General features: G+C 35.1%; 1 protein-coding gene across 1 annotated transcript; it reads right to left on the bottom strand.

Annotated features, from left to right (window-relative positions):
* Positions 1 to 1,843: 1,843 nt before the first annotated feature.
* Positions 1,844 to 16,578, bottom strand: LOC102590327 (RRP12-like protein). The gene is made up of 18 exons (XM_006353716.2): positions 15,940 to 16,578; positions 14,575 to 15,106; positions 14,112 to 14,369; positions 13,665 to 13,756; positions 8,090 to 8,299; positions 7,600 to 8,004; positions 6,268 to 6,482; positions 6,076 to 6,169; positions 5,941 to 5,997; positions 5,447 to 5,581; positions 5,274 to 5,345; positions 4,424 to 4,537; positions 4,170 to 4,331; positions 3,954 to 4,082; positions 3,684 to 3,785; positions 3,514 to 3,593; positions 2,948 to 3,097; positions 1,844 to 2,803 (listed from the first exon to the last, which is right to left on the bottom strand). The coding sequence occupies exons 1-18, from the start codon at positions 16,438 to 16,440 to the stop codon at positions 2,227 to 2,229; spliced, it is 3,885 nt and encodes a 1,294-aa protein (XP_006353778.1). The 5' UTR covers positions 16,441 to 16,578; the 3' UTR covers positions 1,844 to 2,226.
* Between the last annotated feature and the right edge of the window lie 5,144 nt (positions 16,579 to 21,722).

Here is a 21,722-nt window from a genome sequence, read left to right as displayed (position 1 = left end):
TTGCCTCAACATTTTATCCAAAACGTGTAACTGCTTATTTTAGAAAACTACTTCAGAATTTGAGAAGTGTTTTTTAGTATTTGACGCTTAAAAACTATGTAAATTGAGCTAATAATCGGGCTTTATAGGTTAACTTTCTTGGGTAGATATGACAGAGACGTGTCACGGACTTAGAGTCTCACTAAAGCTCCGTGCGGCACTTGACAACTTACTCACTAATCTTAAAATCCCCTTTGAACTAAGATCGCTAAGAGAATGTAAGAAAGACTTGGAAAGTTTTGGAAAAAGGCTTTGTATGGCTTGGAAGATGGCTTACAACTTGTTTGATGAGTTTGGAAATGGGAGGCCTCTATTTATACTACTTCTTAGGGGCCTTTGTGTAAATAATATTTACAATATAAGTCCCTCTATATTTACACTTTGGTTCATATTCTAGAATTCTCTACACTTTCTAAGGAATTCTAAAGTCTTCTTGAAAATATCTAGGGGGTTTTAGAGTTCTGCATAAGCTTCTCCACAACTTTAGATTCTTCTCCCTATTCCGATGCCGAATTTGAGTGGCGGGACATGACAAGCGGGACTATATTGGTATATGAATTTTCCTCATTTTATTTTTCAAGATCACTATCTATTAGTGCACTTGGGTTTCATATATATGGCTGACAAGGTAGGGGTAAGGTCTGCGTAAACATCCTCGTCTTCTGACTCTCCTTGTGAGATTACACCGAGTGAGTACGTTGTTGTCCCTGCAGCTGTGAGATTTTGTTGCCCAAGAGTTCCTCTTTTCTCTGCTCTTTCATGATCTTCATTTTTATTTTCTTTATTCTTACATTATCTATACAGACTACAATCTAATTAGGTTGCAAGCTACCAGAGGCTTAGAATTGCTACTGTGACGTACTTTTAACATAAACTTGAAACTGGAACGCCTCGTCATTAGCTTCATATATAAGAATATCTATGCATGCAACTTAGATTAGTGGAATTATAAATTATAACTGAATTAATAAATCTAATTAATATGATTATTGCATTTGAAAAAAGTTCACGGAATTGGAATAAACGTTGAATGCAGTCAATTTATGAAATATTATATTGGAAGATCTTAGCTGACAAGAGAGATCTATGAACGTTGAGACTATCCGCAATTTGGTGAACTAGATATAATGAGTGTAAACAACTAGAGGCCAACTCAAATCTTCATATAGCAAAGGCCTGCTAAGTATTGTCACTCTGTTTGGATGGTTATTAAATATTGTTTCATAATGTATCGTATCATATTATATTATGTTGTATTGTATTGTATTGTATTGTTTTAGATCATATCGTTCTCCGTCGTTACATAATGTTATACATCAAGAATTTGATCCGTCGTTACATAATGTCATACATCAAAAATTTGAGTGATAAACCTACCAGGTAGGATACTATGAGAAAGTAGGGTAAAGGATAAATATTAGACAAAAAGAGAAGAAAATTAAGATAACACAATCACACCAAATCAATCGTTACATAAAATGTAACTTTTAATAGTTGGCTAACGATGAATTTAAACGATAGGCATTCCACCCCGTTTTAGTGGAGGGGCACGCTATTTGTTTACATCCATTAGTTTGCAAGGGATTCAATGCCGATTTTGATGGAGATCAAATGACTATTCATGTACCTTTATCCTTGGAGGCTCAAGTAGAGGCCCGTTTACTTATGTTTTCTCATATGAATCTTTTGTCTCCAGCTATTGAGGATTAATACAATAGAATTTAAGTAACAATCAAAATAAATATTGTATTTAAACTAACAATACAATACAATACAATGGGTAACAACCATCCAAACAAGTGTGAAAGGAAATCCCTCTTGGTTAAAACTGCAAAATGCAAATCAAATGCATTCATTAAATTTACTAGTATATTACAGATGACTCGGATATACTTTATGTAATTGCATCTTGCAATAATATATTACCAATAACTCACCAACTCAAGTAGCTTGTATTGAATGCATTTGCATACGTACACTCGATTTCCTACCTACAACCCTATCAAAAAAACAAATCACCTGTTGAAGGTGATATACACGGATGAATTAAATGAAAAAAGGATACGCAAAAAAACACAGGGTACTGGATATCCAGAAGCCCCAAGTACAAACTATGGCACAAGAGCCTCTGGACAGAGCTCTCCATCTTGACGTAGCATCATCAAATCAGACTTCACCTTCATCCTTCTATTTTTGAGATCTGGTTTTCTTTTTAGTCTTAGTTCTCTTTGCGGACAGCACAGATGATGCACTCTTGCCTTCAAGCTTCTTTGTTAGCTTCACAATGCTTGACATTCCTTTTCGTGCTGCTGCCCGATGTTCAGGCCTCCGGCTCATCATCTTGCGGTCAAGGGGCCAGTAGGCATATGGCTCAAGTTTGTCTTTCTTCTTGACATCACCACCTGCCTTCTTGCTTGCATACTCTGTTCCAGTGTACGCCCATCCTGAATCAGACGTTCTCCTCCGTTTCTGAGAATTCCTTGAGCTCTCTGAAAAGCGACTCCCTGCTTTGCTTCTTACATCTACTAAATCATCAGTAGCTGGCTTGACTCGTTTTTGCTTCTTATCTCCCTCGTGAATAATCAAACGGCCTTCAGAGTCTATTTCTGCTTCGTCTTCTGATTCAGGCTTCCTCTTGAGATTGCCAGATGCTCTAAGAGCTGACCTGGTCTTCTTCTGGTCAAGTAAGTCAAGTGGCTCATCATCTAATTGATCAAACAGATCTTCCTGCAAACTCTTGGCTAATTTCCGTGTTTTCTTGGACCTGGAAATATGACATACACCCACTCATCTTACATGTGAAATAGTCTAAGCTACAAAGCATCATTAATTTCCTTTAAAAAATTACATTTAACTTCCAAGTTCCAACGTACTGTAGAACATTACATCTTAAAACATTCCCACTCACCGTAATAAAGATGCTTTGGAGTCTGATACTAATGTAGCCTTGCTCCTACGACCAGCAGTAGTTTTCGTGTCCATATATTCTGCATCACTATTCTCAGATTCTCCATCATCGAACTCAGAAAATATTTTTGTATGATTCCATCTGCTTAGCCTGTAACAGGATGGAAAAGTTAATACCACAAGTACTAAAATAATACTTGACAAGATACCAAGGCATTGAAATGACTTCTTATCCATGCAATACAAACTACAAAGATGAGAGACCAAAGAGTCATTGTCCATCTTAACTGGGACAGATCTGAACATTCAACACTAACACAAACAGTCAAAAAGAGGCAAACATTTGTTTCATGATAAATAAATTGTTCCAACCAACAAAGGTATATAAAATACTCCAACATGTTTTAGTCGCTTCACCATGTGTCAGGCATCCAATATGTGTAGGTATATATGGAGGAAAGGAAACCACAACAAACATTTGTTTCATGATAAATAAATTGTTCCAACCAACAAAGGTTTTGTTCTCAACTTCAGTATGTAGGTACATATGGAGGAAAGGAAACCAACCTTGATGTTGTTGCTTTTGTCATACGGGACTTGCTTTCCTCAGAATTCGAGGCGAGGCTCCTGTCTCTTCGCTCCTTGATCTACATTTTCATCAGAAGAATAAATAACTCATCTGAACATTTAATATCCCACGAGCATTTTCACAGGTTTTAGTCCATCTCATAACTAACCTTTCTTATGTTAGTAAGGAGTTTCATATGCCCTTCAGGCATCACCTCTTTTACAGCATCCAATCCACACTTCTTGACAAGCATTTCAATAAGCAGCTTAACCTGTAAAACATAACATGCACCCAGCCCCCTTTCAATCAACAGCTAAGATTTTCATAACAGGAAAGAGATTCCACAAACCAGCTTTAGAAAAGACCACTGAAGATGGACTAATTGAACCAAAACTAACTCAAACCAAAGTAGTTTTGGATCTAGAAGAAAAGCAAAAACCTTGGCTTTGAAATGGTTCTTGGTACTATTTTGCCAACCAAGAAGGGCCTCTACCATGTTCTTTAAATGTGCTTGCAATCCATCGGCAGTCGATTTTGTGACCAGTACCTTCAACAGCCCTAAATTAGCCTGCATTCAAGACAAGTTTCAGGTGACATTCATAAGATGGCGGGTGAACATAGTTCGAAGTGTGTCCTAATACAGACAAAAACACACCTTAATTATTTCTTTGTTCTCTCTCTTAAGGAGAAGAAATGTTGATGGTAGGACACTGTAAGCAGCAGAAACAAGGTCTGAAAATTCATAAGCAAGGCGAGCTAGGCCTTTAACCGCTGCACTGATCATATGAGGTGTTTCCCCGGCAAGACCCCCAGCAATCTGCAAGCGAAACATCAACAACAATGATGCTTATGTCAAACTGAAAGATCCTACTTCATCACATAAATTCATCAAATTATTACTTGTCATACCATATTAAAAAACTGATGCAGGTTCTCCTTTCTGCCACCTTTGTCCTCATCTGCACAAGTATGGCCAATCTTGACAAGAATCTCATACGCTCGGTTCCTTGTTTTCTTGTTAGCCTTATATGGAATCATCAAATAACTCAGCACATAAATCAAATAATTATGATGTAAACAATATATCTGTCCTTCCAGTTATGCAGCCAAGACTAGTTAATGGTGAGAAATTATAACGTTATGAACTTCTAAAAGAACTCAAAGCAAAATGATCATGCATGAAAGAAGAAAGTAACTATTTTAGGAACTAACTTGACGCTTTTGCTAAGTTACCCAATCTTAAAGAGAAATCGAAGACCATTCAAGGCTATGAACAACAAATGAAAGAGTAACTGTAAATTGATGGAGGTAAAAAGATGAGAGAACAAAAATGAGGTTACAAGTGTAGTTTGTGCAATCATATTCCATCAGAATCCTACAAAGACTAATGCTTAGCTCACTGTACTTTAGAATGTCATTTCACATGTAACTACTAACAAACATTTATTAACTAATAGCACACGTAGGCTATAGGCTAGGTACTCTTTAAAAGTTTGACGACATGAACTGTGCACTTTCTATAGTCAAGGTCCCCACAAAATGATTCATGAAAATTATCTCATGGCACTGCTTATTGCAACACAAGTTTAGAGTTTCCATACGTTCCATTTAGTCAGTCACCAAACTGGTTGGTACCACTTCACAACTATGGGAGAAAATCAGGAGGACAAATTCACAGATTAACAGCCATATAAATTCTTATGGAAAAGAAATATGGGTAAACTTTAGAGTGGAACTCCATCAAAATTAATAAGTATACCTCTTTGAGTGCAAGCAAAATTTCAGTCATAAAAGAAGTAATACTGTCACGCCTCCTCTGTTCTGATTCAACCTGTAGAATGCAATAAACTGTTAAAAGACTTTACAAAATTTAGTAAAAATTTGCATAAATCAGAGGCATCTTAGTATTATCCACAAGAGGATAATCCTCACCTTTGTAACATGGACAATCAAAAAGTATAGGCAGTCAAGTCTGTGACGCTTGGCTGGAAAATGACAGGCAGGTAGTGCTTCAATCATCAAATTAAGCAACTCTTCGGTCTTCGTTGAAATAAATTCATCACAGTCCTGTACACAGAAGTTGCAAAACTTATTAGTCACAAAATAAATGTGTCAAAAATATAATTAAGAATCATAAAAGAGGTGCTTTAACATTATAGTTCAGATTACTTGCTTCAGAACAAGGACAAGGGAATATATTAATTTCATGCTAAATTCAACCTTGGAATTTAATTCAATTGGGTACCATCAAATGACTGCATTAACATGAAAGGCCTGAATCGCCTTTCCTCCAAATATTTTGAACCATGATAATGATATTTTACAAAGCTTACTCAACTCACAAGTTATCTTGAAATCGTTTCTAATTTTTTGGATATAACCGTCAAGGCAACAATAACTTCATGTTACGTGGGGAAAAAACTTACCTGAAGGATCATGGAGAGAACTTTATATGCCTTCTTCTGGATCAAGCCTTCCTCGTCCTGTGCCTCATATTAGTTAATAAACTTTCGACATCAAGAAGCTAAAAGTGCAGAAGCAAAGCCACAACTGCTACCAACCTTTAAAGCAGGCTTTAAAGCACCAAACAGCACACCAATTTCTTGAGCATTTAAACCAGGCAAGAATGAAACTGCCAGGTCAAACAACTGTGCCCTAAATGGTAGCAGCAAGAGATATGGATGTCATTAACACAAAAGGAAAAAGGGCTTGACGGCAGAAGGAATGAAACAAATGTGATTTAATCATCCTACCTCTCCGACAAAGAACTTTTACTGGATGAGTCATCAATCTGCATTGAATGCGATTTTTTGTCCTTCCCTGCCTCCCCAACTTCTTGGGTCACCTCCAAAAGCCTCTGCATGATTTTCGTAAATAGCACTCTTACCACCCTTCTTTTTCCTTTGGATTGGTCGAGACTCTTTTCTCTCACTTTGTCAGCAATAGAGGCCAATACACCAATTGTTCTCTGTATTTAATACTCATTATCAAAAAAACTGAGCAAGCAAAATATTTTCACTAGTTTTTCTAAAAAGCAATTCAAATTTTCAGATATTAATAATTTAGAAAAAATAGAATTGCCAATTCACCAATAATGATTTCTCTACATGCATCATCAAACAAACCAGACAGAAAAAGAAAAATGTTTAGCACACAATCTTTTGGATTCCAATAAACAGACCTTGTCAACAGCTGAAAAGAAAATGAAATACTATGAGATAGCATTCCTCCAATCGACAATGTGGCAATACTATCAAGGATCTCAGTCGAAACTTACGCAATGTGACGGATAATTAAAACTGCAAATTAAAAAAAATTAAACGAGCAAGGACAAAGGTTAGGCAGAACCTTACAGAGACCCTTCTTCTTAAATCAATAACACCTACTACCTCTATAACAATAATGTGTTGATTTGGAGCGAAAGGATCGAACTGACCAATTTGCAGTCTAAACTTGGACACAGATTCAAATACTTTTTGCAAAAGAAAAAAAAGATATGGATAACATAATGTTAATAATTATTTTAGATGTAAAATAATGTTATGTTAATAATATATCAGGGTAAGGTTAAATATATTGAAATTTTAATATATTCATGTGCTGAGTCTGGGTTTACTTAAAACACAGTATAGTAGGTTGATGCAGCTTGATCACAGTTTCCTTGGCTCAACTCCATCACTTTTATAGGATATACATAGAACAGTTAAGAGATGCAGCCTTTTGGAGCCATTACTTGATAACATCATTGGAGCAGAAAAGAAAAAAAAGAGTGGTTTCCTTTCATATCAAGTATCATATGGAAAAGCAATAAACAAAAATGTCAGAGTGGTCGAAATAGCTACAGGCCCACAAACTATTATTGAAAGACGAAGTTCCAACAAGCTTCTTTTGTTTCTCACATGACACTATGATAATATGCAGAATATGCATTTTGTTTCTTTTCTTTTTTCCCTTTTCATTGTACACTGTTTCTTTAAAGCAGTTGTGACTGTGATCCAAGAATTCATATATCAATTAAAACATCAATAAAAGAATATCATCCATCACTATTAAACAGGGGGTAATAGTATCTCTTTTAAACAAACCTGCAAAAATCCACCAGTATCTTTAGAGGATTTCAAGAAGACGTCATAGAGAACAGGCAGCAGTTTCTGCGCAGAAAGGCTCAATGTGTTCAAGTTATTGTCTGCAACTTGCTGGTTGTAACGTGCAATGGCTCGTTCTCTGGAAACGCTTGTTTCAGTATCAGACAAATCCACTTTCCCTTTTAAAATACTATTGTTCTGCTGAATGAGGATCTGCAAACTGGAGCATATTATCCCACAAACATCAGGCTCTTCATGTAGAGCTTTGCGGAATACCTTCTCCAGATCCTTGAAGCTTTCAGCAGTGTCCACAGGGTAATTACAAAATGAGGGTAACAGTGACCACAATGAGTACACAATTCCATCAATAGTTCTCGCTGAATATATCTTTCCCTCGCGCTCAAGCTGGCAGAAAACATAAGAATGAGCTCACTGTGTAAATAAAATAAAGTAGGGAGGGGCAGGAGATGTGATTGATCATCAAACATACCATTGCAGACCTCTGCTTCATAGCTGCAACCATCGACAAAATTGAGTTGGTAAAGAAACTTAAATGCGCACCAACAATATTTTGCTTTAGAATTGGGAAAAGCCAGATGTTGGATTCTGATAGATCTTGTGCATCCAGTTCAAGAGGAAGAAGAGTAAGAAAAGATTCAGGTCCCATTGCACCAACAGCTGATCCAACACATTCGTGCAGCTGTTATCAACAAAGCCGTAAATTATCAGCATATTCTATTAGATAAGAAAATGTTATAGCTAAACAGATACTCACAAATCATATCCCTAAGAACATTAAGGAATTACAGAAAAAAACAACTCCACAAGGGCAAAGATCCCCTGCTAAGACACGACCTATATTTTCACGGATAATGGTTAGGGACCATGGTCAGTCTCTGCCAATATTTTGGAAGCGGGAGGTTATTTGAGTAACTTTTATATTTGAGTAACTTGCCAAGCAGGCCTCAGATTTTCATGGTTCTTTTTTCCGACTGAATCTAATTTTAGGTGAGAAATAAGATCCACATAAAGTAAGATCTTACTTGTGCAAAATTCCACACATATTCCGTTACATGACTAATAAGATGGACAAGGTAAACCTTGGAGAATACGAGAATCATTAATGTTTCAAAAACCAGCATTACTTTGAGCAATAAACTGTTCATCAAAGAAATTGTTAGCAACAACATATCCAGTGTAATCCCACAAGTGGGGTTTTGGAGAGGGTAGAATGTATGCAAAGTTGCAAACCTTACCCATACCTTTGTGGGGAAGAGAAGTTGTTTCTGATAGACCCTCAACTCAAAAGAGAAGTTTTCGAAGTATATTGAAGTAGGATTGCAACAAAAAAAAAAAAAAAAGATGAAGCAACAAATAGTAATACACATTGAAGAACAAGAAACTATATGATTACTAAATATCACTACTAATAGGAATGAGAGGAGAGGAGGTTGGCCCCCTGCCTCTGCCACAGAGAGTGTGACAACACTCTTCTACCTACTAACCTTTTACCCTAATCATCAGCCTTCCGGTCATGTTGTTGTGTCATGTCTTTGTCTAATCACCTCCCCAAATTCTTCTTCGGTTTATCTCTACCTCACCTAAATACCACTACAGTCAGCCTCTCACACCTCCGTACTGGCGCATCCGCACACCTCCTTTTCACATGTTTGAATCATCTCAGCCTCACCTTCTTCATCTTGTCCGCCACGAAGGCCACTCCCTCCATACCCTATATAACTTTGTTCCTAATCTTATCTCTTCTAGTTTGCCCACACATCGATATGAGCATCTTCATCTCTCCTACATTCATCTTCTGAATGTACGCGCTCTTGCCTGTCCAAAGTCCAAACCCTTAGCCTCATCAACACAGTTGGTCTAACCACCACCCTGTAGAACTTACTTTTAAAGCTTAGTGATACATTCTTATGGCACAATACCACGGATGTGAGCCTCCATCTCATACACTCTACTCTAATACGATGTGAGACATCATCATTAATCTCCTTGTTTCCTTGGATTATGGTTTGAAGATACTTGAAGCTTCCTTTCTGGGTATGACTTTTGCATCAATCTTCACTAAACTTGCATTCTAGGTACTATGCATAGCCCTACTTAATCTGAAACCTTTAGACTCTAAGGTTTCTCTCCAAACTTCCAACATGTCGTTAACTCCACCGTGCATCTCATCAATCAATATTGTCATATGTGAATAAATACACCACGACACCTTCCCTTGAATATGTCGTGTCAGTTCATCCATCACTAAGGCAAATAGGAACAGACTAAGGGTGATCCCTAATGCAATCCCATCATGATTGAGAGGGGTTTTGAATCACCTCCATTGTTTTAACTTCATAGTACATGTCTTTAATTTCCCTAATGTAGAGGTGTCAATGATTTTTTAAAAACTAATTTACTAAGTGAAACGAATATTAGGTTTCTCTTAATATAACTGAAGACTTTTATATAAATGTGTAACCATACAGAATAATCGGGTAGGTGTTTTATTTTATAATGTGTGCCTCTTCTTCACCAACACTTCGTCATTATCGTCCTTGATGCACTTCACTTGGTCTAGGTTACATGGCCTCCTCTCTCACCTTGGCAAGCTTATACAACTATATATTCCCGCCTTTGCACTCAAGCTCTTCATACATGTCCTCAAAAAATGTCGTGACTGCTAGCTTCACATCCTTCTCCACTGTCTAAACCTTCCACTTTTCCTTAGACCTTTCCATTCCACCACCAATCCCTTTTTTACTCACCTGGGCTAACCCTCGAGACCCCTAAGTTGAATCTTTAATGCAATCAACATGTTAGTCAAATCATCCTTACCATGACACTTATATGTTTTGTCAAACATATGATACAAATTCGTTGCATTGAATCACATTATTAGAAATAATGATGATAAGGGCAATTCAAGAAATCAAGTTGGTCTCGTTTGGAAATTGATGGTGTTGACAAAAGGCAAAAGGCCAGGCACACCCATTAAACGCACCATCCAGAAATCAAGAGCAATTATAACAAGTGTTCAACACAATCATTGATAAAAAAAAAAAAATTATGATTTTTGTAGTGTATCTCACACTTAGAAATAAATTGTGGTTTTTCGTAGTGTATCTCACACTTAGAAATAAATATATTTCATGACATAACAATCATCAACAGAAGGAGTTTGTTGATCCTTTCTTTGCTAGGTCTCAACTACTCTTTTTAATTCTCAAGCATCTCTATTCTATATTTTTCCTAGTCAATTCTCTTGTTGGTGACAGAAGGGATCAAACCTGTTTTTTTATCAAGAGGGTTATGCCATTTGTCGAATAAAATGTTATGTATAAAACATCAGTCCAAGATGTCTCGAACGAAAACTAAAATGCTACTCCATCCTTTGTCTCTACATTCTATGCTTTCTAGAATTTTCCGCACAAACTTGTGAGAAGAAGTTAGCAAGGTGGAAGTCCCAATATCTCTCCATGGGTGGAAGATTGACCTTGATAAACTTTGTGCTTGATGCCTTCCAACGTATATGATGTCATTATTTCCTATCCCAGCAGGAATCATCAATAGTTGGATAGCATCAAGAGGAAATTTCTATGGCAAGGGAACAAAGACAGGAAGGGTTACCACCTAGTCAAACGGAAGGCAATGATCAATGAGAAAAGATTTGGGGGGATTGGGGATCAAAACTCTAAAGAATCAGAGTAAAGCTTTAAGAATGAGATGGTCATGGAAATATTCAAATGAAAATCGAAGTCTATGGGTTAGAGTCATTAAAGCTAAATATGAGGCGATGATTGGATGACAAAGGAGGTCACTACTCCTTATGGAAATCTATCAGAATTTTGTGAAATGAATTCAAAGTTAATACCATAGTCAAAGTGACAAATGGAGTTAAAACTGTCTTATGATTGGCATGAAGCAGGCAACATGGAGACATTATTCCTAGAGAGCACAATAGCAGAATTGTGGACACCTCATGGGTGGAATTTTGTGTTCAGGAGACACCTCAATGATTGGGAAATACCAAGAGTAACAAAATTCTTCAGCACCATTGACCAATTCAGTGTTTTGAAGGCCGGACAAGACATCCTACAGTGGCAGGGAAACAGTAACGGGACTTTTAAAGTAAATGCAGCTTACAGGAAGATGAACCAACCTTCAACTAAACCAGCAGATACTTCGATGGCCTTGGAAACAAATTTGGAAAGCCAAAATCCCACACAAAATAGCTTGCTTTGTCTGGTTATTGGTTAAGGAAGTAGTGCTGACACAAGATAACTTGATGAAAAAGGGGATCCCTTTATGTTCGAGATGTTTTTTTCTGTGTGGAAACTGCAGAAACAGTGGTTCATCTATTTATACATTGCAAGGTCACAAGTCAACTATGGAGATTATTCCTATGTCTCAAAAACATATCTTGGTCCATGCCAGGGAAAATCACAGAAGCATTACACAGTTAGGAAGAAGCAAGGAGTTCACACTAAAAACAGAAACAAATGGAGAATTGTACCTGCAGCTATATGGAAGGAGAGGAACCTTAGAGTCTTTGAGAATATGGAGAATACTATAGAACAAGCCAAAATAAATTGTATTTTGACTTTATGTTTTTGGTGTAACCACATATACTCTAATGATATTGTCTCTATCATTGATGTCTTAAGACTCATTATAAGGATAGGACAGTAGATTTTGAGTTATTTTGTAAATATGGGTTCAGTACAACCCATGTACTGTGTTACAGAAATAGAAACAGTTAGTTACCTATATCAAAAAAAAAAAATTACATATCAAGTTCTATTATTAACTCATTTAGTGAATCAAATTGATCCAGATAGAAATCCATATAAATTTGATAGATTGTAGCTAAGGACAGGAATGAACGAAAAATAAATTTAAATGCATGTAAAATACTAGCTTGTCTTTTTAATGAAAGAATATTACCTTGCTTTTATCAATCAGACATATTTAATATTTGGCTAATATAATCATTTTTGTAGTTCATTTAAAAAAAATTCCTTTCTGATCCTATTCTACATACAAAAGTTTTGTGTTCATTTGCAACATTTAAAGTATTAGGATCATAAAACATTGTTTATCAATTTTTGAGATCTCCATTCAATCCAATGACTGAGCAGTAACAGTACTGTACTATTTTAATTGCAAAGACCAACTTGATCAATAATCTTCACTAAAGTGAAATGCTTCACTTGGTTAGTCATCAAAAGAGCCTGCTCAACTCAAGAAGTCCTACAGAAGAAAGGAATGCAACTAGTCCCTAGGTGTTTCCTATGCAAGTTGATAGGGGAAAAAACAAACACCTATACCTACATTGCAAATTCACTACACAGATCTGGGAGCTGTTCCTCACATCACAGGCTTCAGCTGGACTATGCCAGCACACACTTCTGACCTTTTTAGTTGCTGGATCAGAAGGAGGTAGCAAGACTCAAAAGAAGCGGTGGAAGCTAGTTTTGAAGATAGATCTAATTCCATTCACAAAGTAAAATGGAATTGTTTGGTATCACTACTTTTTCGGTGTAAATAGCTCTATATAAAAGATGTAAATCAAATTATATTAATAGGGAGCTTGTAATGGTGGAAGCTAATACCATCATGCATATGGTGGTCAGTGTGGAAGGAAAGAAATGGGAGATGTTTTGAAGATAGATCTAATTCCATTCACAAAGTAAAATGGAATTGTTTGGTATCACTACTTTTTCGGTGTAAATAGCTCTATATAAAAGATGTAAATCAAATTATATTAATAGGGAGCTTGTAATTTTGGTTAGGGCAGTAAATTTTTTAAGGTGGCCAGCATGTCCTTAATACAGAAGAATACAACTTTACCAATGTTAAAAAACAAATTCTAATTGTCAGTCAGATATCCAATAAGAAAAATGACAAACTGTTGCCTAAGAGGTTGAATTGTAAATAGCAGCAACATAAGAATAAATAGGTGAGGGAGAAAAGTAAAAGAAAAAAGGATTCCCCCCATGACATCATGGTTAACACGACAAAAGCCATTTCCATGATTAAACAACCCCAAAAGCAAGGCTCACCTGTCTACGGAAAGGGAAGTCTTCATCTGGCAACTTTTCCATATCAGCCAAACTCTGTAGTGTTCCCTTCAGAAGGTGAGAAGAATAGCAACCTAAAAAGAAGTCAATGAAAAACACCACTTTGCTTGTCATTCCTTGGTTGATGTATAGGAAGAAAGCAAAACAAGAATTAAATCTAGCTCATTACATCACCAATTCCGTCCAATGATAAGTCACTTACTATAGGCATGATCATTAGTAGAATACTAAGAAGGAAAGAAGCAATAATAAGTACTCAGTTTTATCAAAGTGGATATCATTTTAGGAAGTCCAAATCCATGAAACCTGATTTGAATTAGTGTCAAAAACTATATACACAAAATAATTTATAGACCATTCAACAAATTTGAAACTAATTATTGAGTTTTAGAACTTAAGATGGCTATATATTTTTTAAAAGATAATCACCTAGCTTATCAAACATGGCAACCACCACTTGAAATGACATGTCCCAGACTGCTGCATAGTGATAGGTAAGCAAGCTCTCAATTGTGGCACAGATTTTCTCAATGATAGTTGGTCCAGATTTTTTCATATCAGTATTCGAACTAATTATGTTATCCACACCCTGTTTGATCAAGTTTTCATCAATGCATTCATGTATTAAGCTCTTGAGTGCCTCCAGCGCAGCCCTTATAGCTTCCTCATGTTCAGAACCCAGTACATCTGAAAGGCCATAAAGTAAATAAGTAATAATGAAACAACAATTACCAAAATCAGAATTGGACAGGAAAATAACTAAACTGGTAGGTGAAGTGAAAGACTTTATCCCCCTCTTTATTTTGCATGAAATAAATTGAATTCTTAATATTATTTTATTCAGAAGTGTGCAATCTATGCAAGGTAAGAAAATAGGGGGGAAAAAACCCACCACTAAGAGAGTTGAACACCACAGGGAGCTTAACCACACATAATTGCCTGTTAATTGAATATACTTTTCTCATCCCAATGCCAAGCAAGCGAGCTGTGAATGTCAAAGTATCAGCAGATGACTCATTTGCAGAAACTGAAGCAGCAAATGAACCCAAGAGGTCCAGAAGCACTTCTGGAAATACTTCTGCTGTTGGATGGATACAAAGAGCATTCAAACCATCTGTAATGCGCCTATTAACAAGAGGTTGATGCAATTCCAATAAAGATTTGAAGTACTTCAAAGTGCTATTCAAGTACTTTGAAGACATAAAAGGAAGACAAAGTTTCAGAGCATCCAGCACGTGTAACACTTCTTGTGCTCCTTTGGGTCTTTCAGAGGCATTTACAGTTGTTCCTCCTGCAAGAAGAAGGGACCTTTCAAAGAGATTTGTGATTGCCTCACTAGCAGGTGCCAATAGAGGAGCAAGCACAGATGATGACTGAAAGTTTTGCAGGAGATCACGTAGACAATTATGTGACATCTTCCTCACCTATTCAATTGACCAACCCAAAACAGAAGAAAAATCACTGACAATATACTTGATCTTCCCAACTTTTGAGTTGAAGCATTATGTAAAGGCTAAAAATAGCAAGAATATTATCCATAATACTATAAGCAAGCAGATACCCATTTTTACATCATAGCTTCCATATTCTCTAATCTCTGCCTTTGCAGGGGATTGGCATCCATGTAAATCTATAAAAAAAAAATCCTTCATTTGTTTTTATCGTTGTATTCTCTCATTCCTTTTTATGTTATCACACCAAACACTTGTTGACAAAATAATCTCAAATCTAAAATCGTAATTTCTCTTTGTAGTAACTACTATGGAATCCAAATAAAAGGATCAGAGTTGCTGGGCATGGCTGTACGCATATAACTTTTGAAATACACATTACATCGATTATTGACCCACAAGAAGATCATTCTGCTCATACTCGTCTTTTATGACATAATCAATATAACTGTGTTAACATCATGACTTAAGAAATTGAAAATCGATCAAAATTGTAGATGACTGGATTCTGTAAACATGCATCCTACTAATTGTATCATTACATAGGAAGCTACTAAGCTTGTGCCAGCAGTCTGTTACTTAGTTGAGAAAGCCATTTTGCGCTTTAAAATAATTACTTTTACTATAGTCTGCTGCTCTACCTAAGAAACATGGACTAAATAAGATAAAGACCGAGTCTTTTCATGTAATGAAATTTCCATATTGTTAAAGATGAGCTTGATAGATTAACCAAAAGAAAGGCATGATACTAGAGGGGAATGCATTAAATTTCTTATCAAAACTGTTAAATAAAGAAAAGTAGTGACCTTTTGCCGATCATCTGTTATATACCCAATAAACAGACCATAAAGTTGAGCGACATCAGACCAGTTCCCCTTGGCTCCAACAATTAGCAAATGCACAACACACTTCAAGCACGACACAATCCCTTCAATACCAATAGTCTTCAATCCAAGAAGTTGAATCATAACATCAGATAAATATTCATACTTCTTCCTCAACATAGCTTGGTTTATTCTAGGAACAACGAGAGACAAAATTGTGGACAGAGCATCAATAAGATGGGATGGCGGCACTTCAGGGGCAGCGGTATATAGGGTTTGGAGTGAGGAACAAGTAGCACCGAAGTAAGCAATTGGCGTAAGAGGAAAACTCTGCTCTCTGAGCTCCTGTGACATTGTACCAATGGCGGTGCAGATGTGGACGTGGTGCTCATTGTTGGAATCGCAAAATTGTGATAATACAGTATTGCAGAAGTCATCTGACGAGTTCTCCGGGAAAGGCAGTTCCATTTCAATCCCCTCCATCACTGTGAGGGAGCTTGAACGGCGGCGGCAAGGAACTTGAACGGCGGCGGCAAAACCTAAAGCACTAAACCCTCAAAAATATTCAAGCCAAACAAAGCACTAAACCCTCAAAATTATTCATTGATGTTATGGAGTACAAAAATATGAATTTTATATTCATTATTAGTTATTAGTACTATTAAATAAAATTTTCTTAATAGTTTGTATTTTGTAGGAAAAGAAAAATATGAATGATAAGTTGATTACTGACATTAGCCTCCTGGGCGTTATAGGTTTACATATAAGTAAAAGTTTTATTTTTAAGAATCTTCGTGATTTTAATATAACTAGCTAAATTTACATATTTTACACCATATATCGCGTTAGTTAATAATAAATAAATTTTAAAAAATTGTTATATGTTATAGTAATAGTAAAAAAAATCTTTATAAAAATAACGTAAATTTGTAAAGATAAAAAATGTACTTAGATGAATATGAAAACTCACCATTGCACAAACAATTGAGGGATAAAATTTTGCTATTAATATCACAAGTTAAATTGTGTTGGTATCCATACACAATAACACACTCTAAAAAGATAAGATAAAAGAAAAATAAACTACATTATATATAAGTATAATAATGTGATATAAGTATAATAATGTGATACAACTATTTGTAACAAATTAACAATAACAAAAAGGATTATTTGTAACAAACTAACAATAACAAAGGATTATGATAAAGAATAAGATAATAACTTGGAAGTTATAATAGAAAAAAATTAAAAGTCACCTAATAAAACACTAATAAGAGGTCGTTTGGTAGAGTGTATAAGAACAATGCAAAATAGGGTGTATTAGTAATGTTTGCATTAGTTATGTCTGCATTATTTCTTATACACTGTTTGGTTTGATGTATTAAAAATAACAAATGTTGCATAATTTCTATGAAAAAAATGTATGTTTACAAAAATATCCTTCACACTTTATTTCTTTGTACACTTCATTTGCAACAAGGTTCTTTGCTAAAACATCACAAAAGATTTATTTGCTAAAACATTATTTATGTTGTAAAACTAAAGCAAAATAAGACAAGAAATATAGAAGATGATACTAGAAATAGGAAGACAAGAGATAAGAGCTTTTCTTATTCTTCCAAATATTCAAGTGTATACAATATGAACCATTATGCCTCTATTTATAGTGTAACATAGAGGCATACAAAAGGTTAGTCATAAACATGAATATAATGGTGGAGGTTATGGAAGTGAAAGGTTACAAGAATAATGGTTATAAAGGTGGAGGTTATGGAGGTTATAGTAATAATGGAGGAAAGTAATAGAGATAATGGGTGAGAGTAACTTTTTGGTGTAGTGGACATCCACACTATAATATTTTATAACACTCCCCCTTGGATGTCCATAGATAATATGCCTCGTTAAAACCTTACTAAGAAAAACCCTGTGGGAAAAAATTCTAGTGAAGGAAAAAGAGTAGACATATCTTTTAATACGCTTTGAATGTTGCCTCGTTATAAACCTTACCAGGAAAACTCAATTGGGATAAAATCATGGTTAAGGAAAAGAGTACAACGCGTATTTTTCTCCCCCTGATAAAAACTTTACTTGATATCTCGGAAGCAATGCATTCCAATCTTGTATCACAACTTCTCAAATATTGATATTAGCAATCTTTAGTGAATAAGGTTACAAGAGTATCACTTGAATGGATCTTGGAATGTCTATCTCACCATTTTGTTGAAGATCATGTGTGAAAAAGACTTTTGGTGAAATATACTTTGTCTGATCTGCTTTGATTGTAGCCTCCCCTTAATTGAGCTATTTATCATTTTTGTATATGGTAGATGAAATATCCTTTTCAAAAGAAAATCACATATTTTCTGAATATGATAGATCATGATTCCAACCAAACACACTCCTAACTTAATTCATAGATCAATATTGTTTCTGCATGATTTGAGAAGTGGTTACTAATGTGATTCTTTGAATTTCCAAGATATTGTTGTGTCTCCATATGTAAATATTAGTCCATTTGCAATTGAGCTTTATGCAGATCAAATAAATATTCTGCATCTACATAATCAAATCATTTCTGACTCTGGGATTGATCATTTCAATTTTATCGAAGCTCGCCTTTTCTTCTGAAAGAAAATCACACATCTTCTATGTGTTGAGTCACTTGGTTTGTTAGTTTCTTGTCATAACTTGAATGATACTATGATAATATTTTCACATAACTTTCGTTATGTACATCAAATAATCTTCTAGCATTTGCATAACCAACAATCTGTAAGTGCACCAATTGCACTAATATATGACATTTTAAAATCATTTTCATGAGATCAAAAAGATTCTTTCTCTGTGTTAAGCAGTCTCAAAACCATTGGATACTCAATGGAATTGCTTTAAGACCTTTTAAATCCTTCAAGGATTTTCATATAACCTTCATCGTCTAGTTAGACATAATAATCATTCATTATGCATATTCAAGTATTTCATCTATTGTCAGACTGAAACAAGTCTCATTGCATCCACCACTGAAGAATATATCTCCATTTAATAATGTCAGGACTTCTGCGAAAACCCTTTATGCCCCGAGGCACAAATCGTACGTTATATCTTACGGTTATACTTTAGTACAATGATTCATTTGTACCCCACTGACATATATTTTGATCTATGAACTATAAGTTCAAAAACATCACTTTTCTAAGTGAAACAAAATATACTTGAATAGTGCATTTTATGTGGCCAATCATTTATCTGTCCACATTATATGACAAATTCAAATTAAGATCTTTGTAATCATTTATAGCATTGAGTGATACTTCATATCAAAGATACCGTCGACGGCCATTTTGATATCGATTCCAATACGACATAACTTATCGAGATCTCTTCATTTTTCATCATTTTCAAGTACCTGAACCTTTGCCAAGGTTTTATAAAGTGTTACGTCATAGTGCTCTTTCAAAGCACTTACCTCATTATCATGACCATTTTGATAATTTGCGCATCTCCTTCCTCAAGGATTCTTTAAAGCAATTGCCTCATTATCATGGCCATCTTGATCATTTGCTCCTCTCCTTCCTCAAGAAATTTTACATTTGGAATTGATTAGTCTCTCACGCTTCAGACGTACCATATATTTTGTCCTTAAAGGATTTCTCATTGGAGCATTTGCAACTGAAGTGTAACATAGAGTAAGAAAATACACCTGACAATTATCTCTTGAACTTCAAGTTTACTTTTTTAACGAGTATCTAGATAATTCACCCCACACATAATTTTCAACTGTTAAACATATCTCCCCCTAATGTTAGAAAATCTAACATTTACCCTCAACCTCATTTGGGGATCCATCTTTGTGTGTGGTGGATCAATAAATCATATGTGCACAAATCAAATATTTAGATGGAAATTAATTGGTTCCTGACCCTGAACCAATTGTGATGGGAGAACCTTGATGCATACACATTAAATAAACTCATCTCATACCAAATTTTATTTGAGAGATTTGTTCTCATAATCAATGGTCTAGCTATAATTGGAGGCAAACAATTTCTGCTAAACCAACTAGTATTATCAACATAATTTTATAGTTTGGACATGCGCTCTTAATTTAACAATTTGAGCAAACAACCTTACAAAAACCAAATTGTAAGTTGATACAAATGCACATGTGACCATACTATAAATGCATCTATTAAATTATAATAGTTAGCGGTCCACATGGCAGGTGAACGGGACCATATTCACCTTTTTATATGTTCCAAATAATTTAGGGGATATAATCCCAACCTTAGCTGGTACAATGATCATTTTATCATGAGAACAAACAACACAAGAGAATTCTTGAAGAATCTTTTATTTCTTCAAACATATAGTCATATGAATTCTCAATTTCTTTTGCATCACATTTGAATTAGAATGGCAAACCGATTATGCCAACAGATATTTATTCTAGTAAACTTCTAGTTTACTTTTGTCATGTGATTCCATCATCATGCCCATATTTGTATACAACAAACAACGGGAAAAAATGGGTAATCTTATACTTTGGTTGTAGTAATTTGAAGATATTAAATCTTCCCATAATTTATAGTCTCAATATAATATTTTTTTCTTTTCTAATTCTTTCCGAAACTTAAAAAATTTACTTTGAGACTTACTACAACCCCAATATTATGAACAATTTCATTCCTCCGGATAGTAACAAATTAATCCTTTCAGAACTCTCAATTTTGTGTACTACCACAAATTTCACAACGCCATTCTTATGGTGACCATCTCCTTCAAGGAGAAAATTATTATTATTGTCATGGTTAAAATTATCACATGCAAGACTTATTTCTTGACAACCAATGACAAATCTGTATTGCCACACAACAATATTTATTTTGGTCATGGCCACAACCTTTATAGGAAAGAATTATTTCTTTCTTTTGTCCTTCAATAGTATATAATTTAACATACCACAATATTTGTGTAGTACTTAAAGTACATGACTAAATGACCATTTATGTCAAATTATGTCTTTCTCAAACCTCCGTAGAGGTGAGATGCGACATTTATCCAATAATACATGAACATGTTCTTATCCATAAGAACACAAGTCACATTTTCTTTAAGAAATTGACCATAACCATTTGTACATGCTCCATAAATTTTTATTAGAAACTCATTGTCATGCTTTGACTTTATCAAATTTATGTGACCCACCTCAACATTACTTTAAAAGGTCAAATGTACTAAATGTACAACCACTTTGTATTCCTTTATTTTGATGGAGGATTTTCAAAACTTTTCAAATTGGATTGCACCAACAACAATGTGCCCAATAACCTTTCATACCACTTTGATGGCCAAAAATTATCTTCACATTTGAAGGACCATTTTAAGAACCCATAATGTTCTTCCTTTTAATTACAACAATTGACCATTAACATTTTACCACACTCATATCCATACATTTAACCACTTGTTATTTTCAGACACATTATGTCCTGCTACCACATTCACATAAGAGAATGGAGCAAATCAATTGGACAAATTTCATGACTTTTATCAAGAACATATCAATTTGCTCAACCATCATTACATCGTCATTATCTAACGTTGGGACTTGAACCCAACGTCTTACCATAAGAAGACTTTTTAGGTCATTATTTGTTGGGACCCAACCTAACATTTTATTATCATGATGCACCAGGACTCTCACCCGATGTATTACCCTCTTGGTGCGATAGGACTTGAATCCTTCGTCTTACCCTCAATCA

Source organism: Solanum tuberosum, unplaced genomic scaffold (assembly GCF_000226075.1).
Source record: "Solanum tuberosum cultivar DM 1-3 516 R44 unplaced genomic scaffold, SolTub_3.0 scf00157, whole genome shotgun sequence".
NCBI classification, from domain to species: domain Eukaryota; kingdom Viridiplantae; phylum Streptophyta; class Magnoliopsida; order Solanales; family Solanaceae; genus Solanum; species Solanum tuberosum.
Note: the sequence above shows the minus strand (reverse complement) of the source record. Positions and strands in the feature narration are given on the sequence as shown.

What these genes read in the sequence shown, in the direction of transcription:
- LOC102590327 (XM_006353716.2), bottom strand. Translation starts at nt 16,440, where the DNA reads ATGGAGGGGATTGAAATGGAACTGCCTTTCCCGGAGAACTCGTCAGAT. An exon ending in TGCATCAGTTTTTTAATATG is followed by an intron (nt 4,332 to 4,423) that starts GTATGACAAGTA and finishes TTTCGCTTGCAG; the next exon opens with ATTGCTGGGGGTCTTGCCGG. An exon ending in ACAAAAGCAACAACATCAAG is followed by an intron (nt 3,098 to 3,513) that starts GTTGGTTTCCTT and finishes ATCCTGTTACAG; the next exon opens with GCTAAGCAGATGGAATCATA.